Source organism: Canis lupus, chromosome 2, assembly GCF_048164855.1.
Source record: "Canis lupus baileyi chromosome 2, mCanLup2.hap1, whole genome shotgun sequence".
In the NCBI taxonomy this organism is placed as follows: Eukaryota; Metazoa; Chordata; class Mammalia; order Carnivora; family Canidae; genus Canis; species Canis lupus.
In genome coordinates this window covers 60543444-60557354 of record NC_132839.1, presented here as the reverse complement: position 1 = coordinate 60557354, position 13911 = coordinate 60543444, and the positions used below count along the sequence as shown (strand labels likewise).

Below are 13911 nucleotides of genomic sequence, written 5' to 3'. Positions count from 1 at the left end.
GGTTCCTTTTCCCGAATCCCTCTCTCTTCCTTGGAGCCACATGGGTAGACAGACGGAGAATTTATCACTTCCACATTAGGAAAAGTAAGCAAACCGTAAGAGGCACTATGTGCTGGCATTTCAGTTTATATTGGTGAAAGGCACTTGAAGTAAAAAGAGCTGTACTTCTCAGAATAAATTAACCATTACCACAATAGTGGTAGACAATATATCTGAAGAATAAACACAAAAGTCCAATTAAATGACCATGCCATTTCCCTTACAGAACCTTCCCATCACTTCCACTTTCCCCTCTCATCCAGAAAGGCATACAAGTTTGATAAATAATTAACCTGCTGCTTCTCTAAAACACAAATGAAGGGGGACTGAATGTCTGCGAGATCATCTCCTAAGAGACTTACCCTCCACCAAAATGTCCCTGTGGCATACAACATGCCACCTAGCACCTTCACAAGCCCAAACTTGCAGAACAGTTCAGCTTCCGACACTCGAATGCCACAGCTGTTGAATGTATCCCCCTTTGCTCTGGCCACTGGGAAGCTCAATGTCAAACCTGTAGTGTGCCTCTGAAGTTACAGGAGACCTCATGGGTTCTATTTTGGGACACGTACTCACCCTTGGCTTCATCTTGCCATACTGTCCCCAAAATTCCTCAAATTTATTCTCTATCATTCTGCACACATTTTTAATATTTTGAACGGTTTCTTCTTTTAAAAGATTTTTAATTTTTTTACATAATCTCTACACCCGATATGGAGTTTGAAGGTACAACCTTAAGATCAAGAGTTGCATGCTCTACCAACTGAGCCAGTCAGGTGCCCCCTGCACACATTTTAAAAAAATATTTTTTAGAGTAGATCTGCACACAGAACAAAATTCACAAGGTACAAAAGAGCATACAAAGAAAGTAAGTCACCCTCCTCCCGATCTAGTTCAAACCTAGTTCGTTGCCCTCTCCTAAGCAAGTCTATCATGATCAGCCTAAGTATCCCTTCCAGATAGAGTTTCTGCATCTACAAAGATATGTATTTATCTTTATTCATATAGAACACACTATAATAATGGTTATTTGCTTTGCTTTTTAAGATCTGCACTTTACCTCACTTCAGGATTTAACCAATTCCCTACTGCCGGACATTTGGCTTACTTCCAACCTCTTGTGCTGCAATCAATACCCTTATGCCTCTGGGAAACGAACTAGGGGTGGTAGAAGGGGAGGAGGGCGGGGGGTGGGAGTGAATGGGTGACGGGCACTGGGTGTTATTCTGTATGTTAGTAAATTGAACACCAATAAAAAAAAAAAAAAAAAAAAAATACCCTTATGCAACCATCATTTTAATTACATACTGATTCATCTCTAGGATGAATCCCTAGAAATGAAAACGTGGATCAAAGGTGCCCTGATTGATTCAGCCACTGTTCCTTATTTTTTAAATTAAAAGTTAGGGCAGCCCGGATGGCTCAGAGGTTTAGAGCGGCCTTTGGCCCAGGGCGTGATCCTGGAGTCCCGGGATCAAGTCCCACATCGGGCTCCCTGCGTGGAGTCTGCTTCTCCCTCTGCCTGTGTCTCTGCCTCTCTGTCTCTCATGAATAAATAAATCTTAAAAATTAATTAACTAATTAAAACAGTTAGCTTTTTTGATGCACATAGTTCTAGAACTTTCTTCCAGCCACCACCATCACAAAGATGCAGAGCAATTCTAGCATCCCCAAAACTACCTCCCTGCCACTCACACCCTACACCAAGCCTGGCACCAACTGTCTTTTCAAGTGTGTCACACACATGGAATCGTATAGCATGTCAACTTTTTGAGAATAGATTCCTACACTCAGATAATACCCCTGAGACTCATCCAAGGTTGTCAGTATGATGGATTACACCAACTGATTTTCAAATGCTAAATCAGTCTTGCATTCCTGGCAAAAACACCACTTAGTTGTGGTGTATTGCCTTTTTTTTCTTTTTAAGTATTAATGGATTCAACTTGTTAACACTGCGTTGAGGATTATGTGTGTCTTCATTAGGGATAGTGGTCTGCAGTCTGCTTTTTTTGTACTGCCCTTGTCTAGCTTTGATATCAGGATGATACAGGCCTCATAAAATGTGTCGGGAGATAGTGCCTCCTCTAAAATTGGTGCTATTTTTCTTTAAATACTGGTAGAACTCACCAGTGACACTCCTTGGGCTTAGAGATTTCTTTTTTTGGAAGGTTTTTCACTACAATTCCCATTTCTTTAAGAATTAGAGGATGATTCAGGTCATCTATTCATCTTGGGTGAGTTTTGGTGACTTGTGATTTTCAAAGAAATGGACCATTTCATCTAAATTATCAAATTTATGAATGTGGAGTTATCCATGACATTCTTATTATTGTTTTAATTTCTGCAGGGTCTGTGGTGCTATTGCCTTTTTCACTTGTCTTACTGATAATTCGGTTCACTTCTCTTTTCATCAGTTTTGCTAGATAGAGTTTGATCAATTTTGTTCATCATTTCAAAGACCCAGTTTTTGGTTTCACTATTATTTTTCCACTTTCAGTTTCATTGATCTCTGCTCTTATGTTTATTATTTCCCTCCTTTTGCTTGCTTTGGGTTTATTTGCTCCTTTTATGGTTTTTAAAGTAGAAAATCAGATTATTGACTGTAGAACTTTGTTCTTTTCCAACATTAGCACTTTAATGCTATAAATTTCCTTCTAAGCATTTTATTCCATGAATTTTATTATGTTCTATTTTAATTCAGTTCAAAAGATTTTCTTTCTCTGTGACCTCCTCATTGTCCCATGATTTATTTAGAAGTATGTTGCTTATTTAATTTCCAAGTTTTTGGGGTAGATTCTTGCTTTCTTTGTGTCACAGTTTTATGATCTAATTCCACTGTGGTTAGAGAACCTATTTTGTATAATTTTAATCCTTCCAACTTTGTAGTTTCTAACACAGGTAATGATCTATCTTGGTGAAAGTTGTGTGCATGCTTGTCAAGAACGTGTGCTGTGCTCTTGTGGGAGGCCGGAGGGTTCTCCAAACATCAGTCTAGCTGACTGATGGGTCAGTCCTTCTGTGTCCTGGCACAGTCTATGGATCACTGTCTAGAAAGTCAACACTCCGTAGTAACTGTAGATTTGGGCACTTGTTTCACACCGGCCATCTTTAGCTTCATGCATTCTGTAGCTGTTATGGGTATACATGCATTCAAAGTCATTCTGTCTTCATTGGGTAATGTCTTGGCTCATCCTTGGGAACTTCTCTTGCTCTAAAGTCTACTTTTTCTTTTCTTTTTTTTTTTTTCCTTAAGATTTTATTTGACAGAAAGAGGGAAAGAATACAAGCAGGAGGAGTGGCAGGGAGAGGCAGAGGGAGAAGGAGGCTCTTTGCTGAGCAGGGAGCCCAATCCAGGACTTGATCCCAGGACCCTGAGATCATGACCTGAGCTGAAGGCAGATGCTTAACCAGCTCCAACCCCTGAGGTACCCCTGAAGTCTACTTTTCTTTATGCTACTATACTCCATCCTCATTCTGATTAGTGCTTCCATGGTATAGTTTTTCCCATCCTTTCATTTTAACCTATATATTTGACATTTAAAGTGGGTTTCTTTTAGACAACACATATATGGGTTTTCTTAATTTTTTTCACCCGTTCTGACAATCTGTCAGGTTTAGGCATTCAGACAGAATTCGTGTGTTCAGACCATTTCTATTAATATAATTATTGATATGTTTCAGTTTACCATCTTCTCTGTTTTATGGTTTTCCTTCCCCTATTTCCTCTTTCCTGCCTTGATTTCATTTTTTAACTCTTTTTCGAATTTCATTTGAATTGTTTTGTTTTTTATTCTTTCTTCACATACTTTGGAGGTTGATCTAGGGATTATAATGTCTATTTAATTTTTTTACAATCTTACCATCACATCTCTTTATGTGACATCTACAGACCCTGACAACCCAGACGATGTTTTAGTGTTTGCTTTCAGTGGAATCTGTGGTAAAGAGCTCACTAGGAGAAGGGCAGTTTCTTTATCTACCTAGACCCTCATTGTTCTGCTGTTTTTCCTTCTGAATATTCCAAGTCTCCCTTGGGTATAACGATCCTTCCATCTGAAAAACTTCCTTTAGCAACTCACTTACTTAGATCTGCTAGCCACAAATTTTCGCACTTTTCCTTCATCTGAAAGCACTTTATTGCACATTCACCCCTGCACAGTATTTGTGACTCTTTTCTTCCAGAATTTTAAACATGGGATTCTGATATGAAAAATTAGTCCCTCAAATTGTTGCTCCCCACTAATGCATTTCCTCTGCCTGCTTATAAGATATTTTTTGTATTTATTTCTCCAGCAATTTGATTATGATGTGTCTGGGCATAGGCTTCTGTGGATTCCTCATGTGGAGGAATCTGTGGATTCCTTCTGCGGAGTTCACTAAGCTCCCCTCTCCAAATCTGTAGGTTTATATCTTTTGTCAGATTTAAGACATATCCAGCCACTATTTAGCCCAGTATGTTTTTTTCTGCACCACGTCTCCTCTCCTTCTGAAACCCCAACAACACAAATGTTAGACCTGTTAATACTGTCTCACCCACCCCTAAGGCTCTGTCCAATTTTTTCCTCCAATCTTTTTGCTCTGTATTTTCAGATGGAATCATTTCTATGGATTTCTCTTTTCCTTTTTTTTTTTTTTTAAAGATTTTATTTATTTATTCATGAGAGTCAGAGAGAGAGAGAGGCAGAGACACAGGCAGAGGAAGGAGCAGGCTCCATGCAAAGAGCTCGATGTGGGACTCAATCCCAGGACTCCAGGATCACGCCCTGGGCCAAAGGCAGGTGCTAAACCACCGAGCCACCCAGGCGTCCCTCTATGGATCTATCTCAATGTTCATATACTCTTTTCACTATAATCTTCATTCTGCTCCTGAGCCTATCCAGTTAGCTTTTTATTGTTGTTATTTTTCATTAAAAAGTTCTTCGTAGGGGCTCCTGAGTGACTCAGTCATTTGTCTGACTCTACTTCAGCTCGGTCATGATCTCAGGGTCCTGGGATAGAGCCCTGCATCAGGCCCTGTGCTGGGCATGGAGCCTGCTTGAGATCCTCTCTCTCCCTCTGCCCCTCTTATCCCACTCTCTCTTTAAAAAAAAAAAAAAAAATCCATGTAGTTCCTCCTTATAGTTTTCTAATTCTTTGCTGAGACTTTCTACCTTCCTATGTTAAGAACTCCCCCCTACCCCTTATTTACTGGAGCATTTTTATAATGGCTGGTTTAGAGTCTTAGCTAGATAATTCTAACATTTGTGTTATCTTGGTACCAGTGTCTGCTAATTGTCGTTTCCTATGGAAGTTACGATTTTCCTAGTATGTTTGAGTGGCATTATAGTCTATCTTGACCATTGTGTTATAAGACTCTGGGTCTTGCTCAAACCTTTTGGAGAAGGATATTTTTGTTTTAATAGGCAATTGACCTGGCTAGATTTCAGCCCCATGTTCCAACTAGCCTTCTGTGGGTTATGGCTCGAAAGCCAATTGACATTTCAAAGCCTTCACAGCACCTATTGACTATACCCCCCATGTGCACCGCCCAGGGCCAACGTTGGATCCGGGTGCTGGTCTATTCCTGAATTTCAGTTCTCAAGTCTACAGTTGCTAGTTAGGGTCACATCCGTGTACCCACAACTTGGGAGTCAGCCCGGGAGTTCATAATAACCTTAAAGGTCACTTTCCTGAGCTCGTCCTCTCCACATTCTCCAGAACTTGCAGCTTCCCTGGGCCACCCCTTTTCTGGTCCTCTACCCAGACACACACCTTCCACAACCTTAGGCCAAGTGGCAGGAGGAGAGAGAACAGGGCATCAGGGATCTGCCCCACTTTCCTGGAAATAAACCTCCTCTAATCAGTTCCCCTTCCTGAAGAGTTTCTCCTGCTGGCCTGTTTCTGCTGCCAGGAGACTGCATGAGGACTGGGGCATGAGAAAACAGAGAAAAGAAAAATATGAAAAGTAGGCTTTTGGCATCCTCTCTGAGGGTGAGAGCACCCACTCCTGATCCAGAACTAGAAAACCTTTCCTAGAGCTCAGTCCACACTGATACCCATCTCTAGGTTTTAGGCTACATCGAGTTTGGGCTGGAGAATATGAGGAGAAAAATGGTAAAGTCAATCAGTCCAGCAGTACGTTGAACTGCAGTTTCTTCCCCAATCCACCCGCTATTGTTTGCTTTTCAGAAGGCTCAAAACACTACTCTATGTGTTGGGTTCCAGTTTTACAGCTGTATTCATCGGGAGAGACATGTTAGAGTATGCTACTCCTGGCCCAGAACTGGGACTTGTTCTGTTTATAAACCGGTTCAAATCTATTTTCCAAAGGTATAAGGGATGATGAAAAGGAAGAAAGTTTTCTCATTCCTACCTGCAGGTTTTAGATTACCTGCAGGCCCATCACCAGTCAGTCACCTGCACTGACCATCTGGGCTTGTTTTTTCTGCAGTTTATGATGATTTATACTCTTCTGACTAGCCAGACTTCTCAGAACCCAGAGGTGAAGAGAATAAATATCACTTTAAGCTGTTCTGGATATGCCTTCTTCTGAGATGCTCTCTGACTAGAAATTCCAGAAAGCCATCCAAGATATTCCAGGTTACAGAAACCCAAATACAGGGCAGCCCAGGTGGCTCAGCAGTTTAGTGCCGCCTTCAGCCCAGGGTGTGATCCTGGAGACCCGGCATCGAGTCCCGCATCAGGCCCCCTGCATGGAGTCTGCTTCTCCCTCTGCCTGTATGTCTCTCTCTCTCTGTGTCTCTCATGAATAAATAAATAAATAAAATCTTAAAAAAAAAAAAAAAAAGAAACCCAAATACATGTACATTCCTTTACTCACATAACATGTTTTATCTAAGACACTGATGCCTGCAAGCCTGTACTCCCTATGGTGATCCTTGCCCATCAGTAGCTACCCTGGAGCCCAAACAGGACACTTCCTGAATGCCTTGAGTCTATGTACTAGTGTTATGTCTAAAAGATTCAAAAACTCTGCTCTAAAGCATCCCCAAATGTGTGCAGCCCTGAGCTCCTCCAACATCTATTCAAATTAAAAAGACCCGGGATCCCTGGGTGGCGCAGCGGTTTGGCGCCTGCCTTTGGCCGGGGCGCGATCCTGGAGACCCGGGATTGAGTCCCACGTCGGGCTCCCAGTGCATGGAGCCTGCTTCTCCCTCTGCCTGTGTCTCTGCCTCTCTCTCTCTCTCTCTATCATAAAGAAGTAAGTAAAATATTAAAAAAAAAAAAAAAAACAAATTACAAAGACCCATTTTTTTTACCTTTTAAGTGGTCTTTTCTTCAAAAAATAATAAGATTGTACATGGGAAAATCATTGAAAGGAAAAATACCAAAATGCAAACAGTATTTATTCGGGGCAATAAGACACCACGTATTTTCTTTTTCTTCATTTCCTAACATCCTCTACATCTTCTACAAATTAATATAACCAGGATAATAGGTATTGCTAATTTATCTTTACAATAAAGTGCACTCCCCATTTCCAATAATTCGAGCGATTTAGGGACAGTAAGCCACAACTACCTCATGCCAGGCTATGGTAGTGAGATCTTTTAATAAGATTTCACCCACACAACTTCACTGGAGCATCAAAATTCCCTAGCAAGTCACTGCTTCTCAAACCTGGCTGCACTTCAAAGTCATCAACAGAACTCAAACATAAACAAAATGCCAGTCAGACTGGAAGGAGGATGTGAGAAGACAAAAGTCAAGAACAACTCTCAAGTTTGAGACCTGAAACAGAAGGCTAAGTCTATCACTTTCCAAAATGGGGAAAGGTGCAAAGGGAACCAGCCCAACGTAACAGAAAAAAACATGAGTGAGACAGGAAGCACTGTCAGACATCCAGTGGGGCCCCCCACCGGGAACAAATGTGGGGGTGCAGTATTTAAAGCCTCCAGTCTAGCTGAGGTCTCCTAGAGGGTGACCTGAGACAGAGAAGCACCTGGGAGGCACTCTAAAATCTAAAGGGCACCCAGCAGGGGAGTGTGTGGTGACCTGGAAGTCAAGGTCAGAAAGGCTCCCCAGGAGCAGAAGAGAGGTTGAGAAGACAAAGGCTGATGAATGACACTCAGACCTAGGAAGCAGCTGTCACTTGAAAACCCAGTGGTGCAGAAACTCTAGGATGGCTGCATGCCACTCTTCTTCACAAGGCTTATCATAGCTGCAATTAGCTATAGAGTTATTTTGCTTAAATCTGTCTTTCCCTGATCTACCGTTAAGTTCCAATGAAGGGCATGTAAGTCTTGCCCTTCATTGTAATCCCAGGATGGACCCCAACAGTGGCTCAAGTTTGTGGAACAAAGGACTGTGGAATCCAAGAAGGAAGGGTCCTCTTTATTCACAAGGCAAAGGCACACTGCCCAGATGGACCAATACAAACCGGATGATAGGAGACCTGAAAGCAGCAGTCTTCAAATACCTTCTCCCAGTCTTGACTCCCAGGGCCTCTCCAGTTCACCAGCAATGACTACAATGTGTATCTGGTGTATTTCAGACCTTTTATTTAACCCACTCTGGACAAAGATGGCTATTTCCTCCCCAATATCCAAGATTCCCTTCTCCAGTAGCAGCGTTTCTGAAACATGAGCGCACATTACCCATACCTGGAGCATTTGCGAGAACACGGCCTGCTGTGCCTCCAGCTGTGCAGCTTCTTTAGTAGGTCTGGGGTGAGGCCTAAGAACCTGTGTCTCTAACAAACTCCCACATGGTAATGATATCAGTCCAGGGACCATACTCCCAGGACCACTGCTTTAGTGTGATTCTCATAACTATCCTTGGTCATTTTTGTTTCCCCCTACTTAGAAAATCTCTCTGAAATAATGTAAGCTGAGAGAAAATCACTTACTTTTCAAAACTTCTATGAAATTTGAAAATATAACTGAAAGTAACATCACAACATTTCCTAAAAATGGCAACCACGTATATATAAGGCTCAAGTGGAGAGACTGGCCGAGTGACAAGGAAGTCAGATGTGCACCGGAGTCCCCTGGGCAAACTGGAGGTAGCATCTGCCACTTGCTGGACAGATTTCTTAATTGTCATAATAGCTCCTTCCTTGAGTACTAACTCTGGACCACAGGCTGTGTTAAACATCGGAGGAAAATATTTCACATACATTATCTCTTAACGTATAACAATTCAGACAGTAGGACTCCTAATGCCCATTTTGCCAAGGAGTAAACTGGCCCAAAATCATACAAATAAGGAGAAATGAAGCTGGAAAGTCAGTGCAAGTCTGCAAGGCCAACAATCTTGGCTGGTTTGCACAACTGTCCCCTCGGCTCCACCACGGGCTCCTTGAGGCAAGCCGATTCAACCACAAGACCTGGCCACAGCAAGGTGCAGTGTTTGTTGAACATGCAGGTGAAGGGATCTGTGGAGGCCTCAGGCTCATTCTCTCACACTGTTTTCCACTTCCTGTGGTTCAAGGTGGACTTGTCACAATAATTACAGCAAATGCTTTCCAGCATTTACAACATTCAGGACTGTTCTGAGCACATGATATATGTTCATACATGTAACCCTCACCGCCCACCCCTGCCCTCTGCCCCAAGGCTGGCACTGCTATTCTCCAGATTCTAGGGAGGAAGGAAATGAGGCTCAGAAGATTGTGTGACTTGGCCACACAGAGGAGCCATGGCAGAGCTGGGATACAAACTGCCAGTGTGACTCCAAAGTCCATGCTCTTAAATCACTATGTGATGCTGCTTCTCTCAAGCAATAAAACATTCCAAAGGAACGGGAAAAGGAACTAGAGTTTCTTAAACCCTTACTTATGCTTCAGCTCTAACTGAAGTTATCACCATTTGGGATCACAGGCCCTGGCAGTCAGCCATGGCTCTGAGTTCTCTCAAGGGTGTGAGCTGACATCTGTGGCAGCAGCCAGCTCCAGCCTAATGCTCAGGAGCTGCCTCACAGAGGCAGGTCCCTGGCCCTGGATCCCTCAGGGGCCTTGGCAGACCAGGGAGAGATCAGAGGGCCAGAGACACAAAGCATGAGCAAATAGGACACAGGCAAGATCATATGACTCATGCAGGTACAATTACATCCTTTATTATTGATGGTTGAAGCCAGATGGTCCTCTTCTCTGCAATATTGTGTTACCACATAATTAGTGGACCTAGTCATTTCAGTTCACAAAAATCCTTTAGGTTCAAGAACATGATCCATGTTCACCTTTATAAAATAAAAAGGTATGACAAAGATAATAAAGAAATTCAAGCACGATGCAAGTGATATTAAGAGTCATGTGAAAATCTAGTATAATGATTACTTTTTTCAAAGTGTGGATTTCTTTAAAAATTCTTTAACAGCTTGGCTCTTTAGTTTTTAAGAAATTTATAGCTGAGCTTTGTATACAAACTCATCACCTTTTATTTGTATGCTACTGCAATAGTAGCCTACACAATAAGTGGTTCAAATATAACAATCTATAAAAACAAATTCCAACACTAATGTACTTTTTGAGTCTCCTGGGCCCAGACAACAGCTATGGGGAATGTTGGACAACATTCAGAACACCATTAGTTTGCCAAGGCAGAAAAACATGAAATGGGACAGATCCACCATGCTGTTCAAGCCAGACCCCTAGCATGTGCTCACCGCCTCACCACACACACTGCACCCACATATCCAACATGTCTAGAACTCAAAGGGGCTATCCCCTGCAACCCACAGCAACTGTATCACCTGGCCAGACCCCACTTTACTCCTCTGGACTAGTCCAACAGTCACATTCTTGCCAAGGGGACTGCTCAATCCTTACATAAGTAAAACTCTCCAGGAGTTCCCCCAATCCTTCAGGTCAGAGACAGGTTCCAGGCCCAGCACATCACCCAGGCCCCATGAATGGCCCCTCCCACTGCTCCCTGGGCTCATGCTGCACACTGCCCCCTCAGCACAGGTGGCTATCACTTTCTCCTGCCCCTTCCTTGCACAGGGACAGAGGAGCAGTGAGGGCCCTGGGGTAGGTTCCAGCTGTGCACAAGTCACTCAGCCTGTGTCATCTTTGATAAAATAGTACCCTCTTTAGAAGGCTGTTACAAGTTTTAAATGCACTAGAAACCCAAGTGCTGACTCACTTGAAACTGGCACAGAGTAATCACTGAGTTCATGATCCCCTGTGGTTATTATCTTTGCCACACCTGTGAACTCAACCTTGCGTGCAGCCTGGCCCAGCAGGCCCTGCCCCCAACCACACACACCTGTAGGGCTCCTTTCCCTACCTGCCTTAGAATCCTCTCCTTACCAGGGGGGCCCTCTGGAGCAAGGTACTGTGGTCGGTTCTCTAAGCCCAGCACCACACGGGAGGCCTGGCACTTAGTAGGTCTTCAAAAGTATTCACTGAACAACTGTCAATGAATACAAAACAGAGGCTGAAGGAATCAGCCTGCTGAAGGGCATTGTCATGGCACTGGGTCAAGAGCAATCTGTGAGGATGGCTGGGGCTCAGAGCCCAGGGGAGAATGCAGGTGGGAACTGGGCTTCCGAGGCCACAGATGCCCCTGGCCTCACTAAGTCTATGCATGAGCCTTCTATGAAAAACTGAGCACATGCCTCCAGCTATTGGCATCACTCCATGCATGGGGAGCGAGACAACCCAGTGGTGATGATACCATCAGAGCTGCCTGACCTCTGAACCTCATGCCCTGCCCCCGATGGACAAGTGGGAAGCTTCTGAGACCGCAAGGGGAAGGGAGACATACTACAGCCAAGGTGAACAATGGCCCTTGCATTCCTGGCCAAATCAGCACTGGAAGGATTAAGCTCCAGGAAACCCATGGTATCAGAGAGGGAGAGTGCTTTAATAAGGAACACAATTAATAAAAATGTGACAATAAACACATTTGCAACTATTATTGGAAAAACTGATTAAGTGAAGTTACAAAGATCTGAAGCCAGCTCTCTCCTGTACATATGCAGTGAGCTAAAAGAAACGGAAAAGGTTAAAGTCATCAATTTTCTCAAGGAAGGCTTAAATTTTAAGAACTTGGCATGCAGATCAACACAGTTTTCCAATCTCAAAGCCTCCACAAAGGTCATTTTTGCAAGGTTCACATATATATGCTGCACAGCGTATTTCTGTGTTTTTGTATCTCGTATACCTTTTGTATTTTCTTTGAATCTTTCTGAGCATTCTCTCGAAGTGGTACTTTTCCAAATAACTTCCATCCCAAGTCATTTTGTTTGTCAAGTCTTGCATTCTGTTTTCTAGCAAGCAAATTCCTATAGGAAGAAAATAAGAGGGTTAGGGAACTTCTGGGTATTCGTAGAAGCACCAGGACTGCCGAGTCACTCTCTAATGAAAACAAGTGGACTTTCCTCTGAGAGGACAATGTGATGAACCACAAGCTTTAATTCTTCAGACCTGATTTTCATATAAGACACAGAGGATTAAAAAAAAAAAAAAAAAAAGACACAGAGGATAAGCCCCTAAACCACAAATAAAATTTTTGTTGTTCAGCTGTAACATCTACAAAGTCTACAATTCAGAGTAAGGAAATACTTTATATTACAACAAAGTATTTCAGGAAAAGTGAGCTTTAAAGACAGACCGAACTGAATTGAAACTCTGACCCAACCACTCACTAGCTGTGTAACTTTGACCAGTACATTTACTTTTCTGAGCCTTAGTTTATGTTTAATAAGGGTCTTTGTAGGAATTAAAATTACAGATACACAATCAGTGTTTAAAAAATAAGAGTTGCTGGGGTGCCTGGGGGCGGTCAGTCCCTTGAGCATCCAACTCTTGATTTCAGCTCAGGTCATGATTTCAGGGTCGTTGGCCCTGAGCCCCATATTAGGCTCTACACTCAGCACAGAGGCTGCTTGAGATTCTCTCTCCCTCTCTCCCCTCACTGCTGTTCTCTAAATAAATAAATAAATAAAATCTTAAAAAGTTATTTTAATAACCTCTAGTTCAGTTTAAGTTATCTATACAGTAAAAATCTACATAAGCTATTTATAAAGAGTCTCCGCGTACCATGAAATGAAAGCTACTCAGGAGATAAGTCATAAGTCACGAGGTCTTCCTTCCCAATAACACGTAAACAAAGGTCCCAAATAACACAAATAAATGCCAAATGGTAGAACAAAATAAACTACACTTTGGAATGTAAGTGTTGGTGCTTGCATTAAAAACAAATGGTTTCCAGGGCTCATTGGAAAGTATAAAATGAACCCACAGCATCTCCTCTGCTAGAAAGTAAGAAAGTGCTCAAAAAAATATGAGGACATGCTTAAAGGAAACAGTAGCCAGCTCGAAACAAGGACTCCCACTGGCTAAATCTAGAACAATCTAACCATCAAAAGAAATAAGGAGGGCAAGGGATTATAATCCATTGAATGAAACAAAAATCCAAGAGCCCATACAGATACGAGCAGACACAAATAAACAGAAGAGGGAAAGCTTTAGAATGCAGCCTAACAAGCCCTGAAAGACAAATGGAGGTAGGAAAAGACCAGTGGACACTCAACCAAGTAGCTGACAGCTGGATGAGGAAGAGAATTTGCACATAGTTTGAAAGCACCTCCCACAAATTCCTTATTACAAAGGTAAACCTCCTTAGGCAAGTGCTCAGAGTTGAGATTCTCTATCCCTGCTCAAAACAGGCAGTCAGTCTTATTTCCTCAGAGTTGGCACAGTACATCCATGGCAGCTACAGGTAGATGGACTGTCACAGAAGATTCCTGAAAAACTGATGAAATGTGAACACAGACCATGGACTTGGAAAGAACACGAGATTAATGTTAAATATCCTGATCTTGGTAACTGAACAGTGACTATGTAAGGGAATGCCTTTGTTCTTAGGAAAAATATACTGATATTTCCCACTGGCTCTTCTAATGCTTCAAAGAAATATTTAA

The 13911-nt window shown here is 42.5% G+C and overlaps 1 protein-coding gene across 11 annotated transcripts in view; it reads right to left on the bottom strand.

The window, feature by feature from the left end:
- The window catches only part of TBC1D14 (TBC1 domain family member 14), a 107201-nt gene that overhangs the window by 47611 nt on the left and 45679 nt on the right, over positions 1-13911 (bottom strand). For 10 of the 11 annotated variants that reach the window (XR_012019348.1, XM_072802817.1, XM_072802808.1 and 7 more), the window contains one exon: positions 12150-12270. The exons of the other annotated variant lie outside the window; for it this stretch is intronic. Coding sequence is in view for 9 of the 10 variants with exons in the window: in XM_072802817.1 (XP_072658918.1) it covers positions 12150-12270 (121 nt within the window). In the remaining variant the exon portion in view is untranslated. The remainder of the gene's footprint in view (positions 1-12149; positions 12271-13911) is intronic. 11 annotated transcript variants of the gene reach the window in all.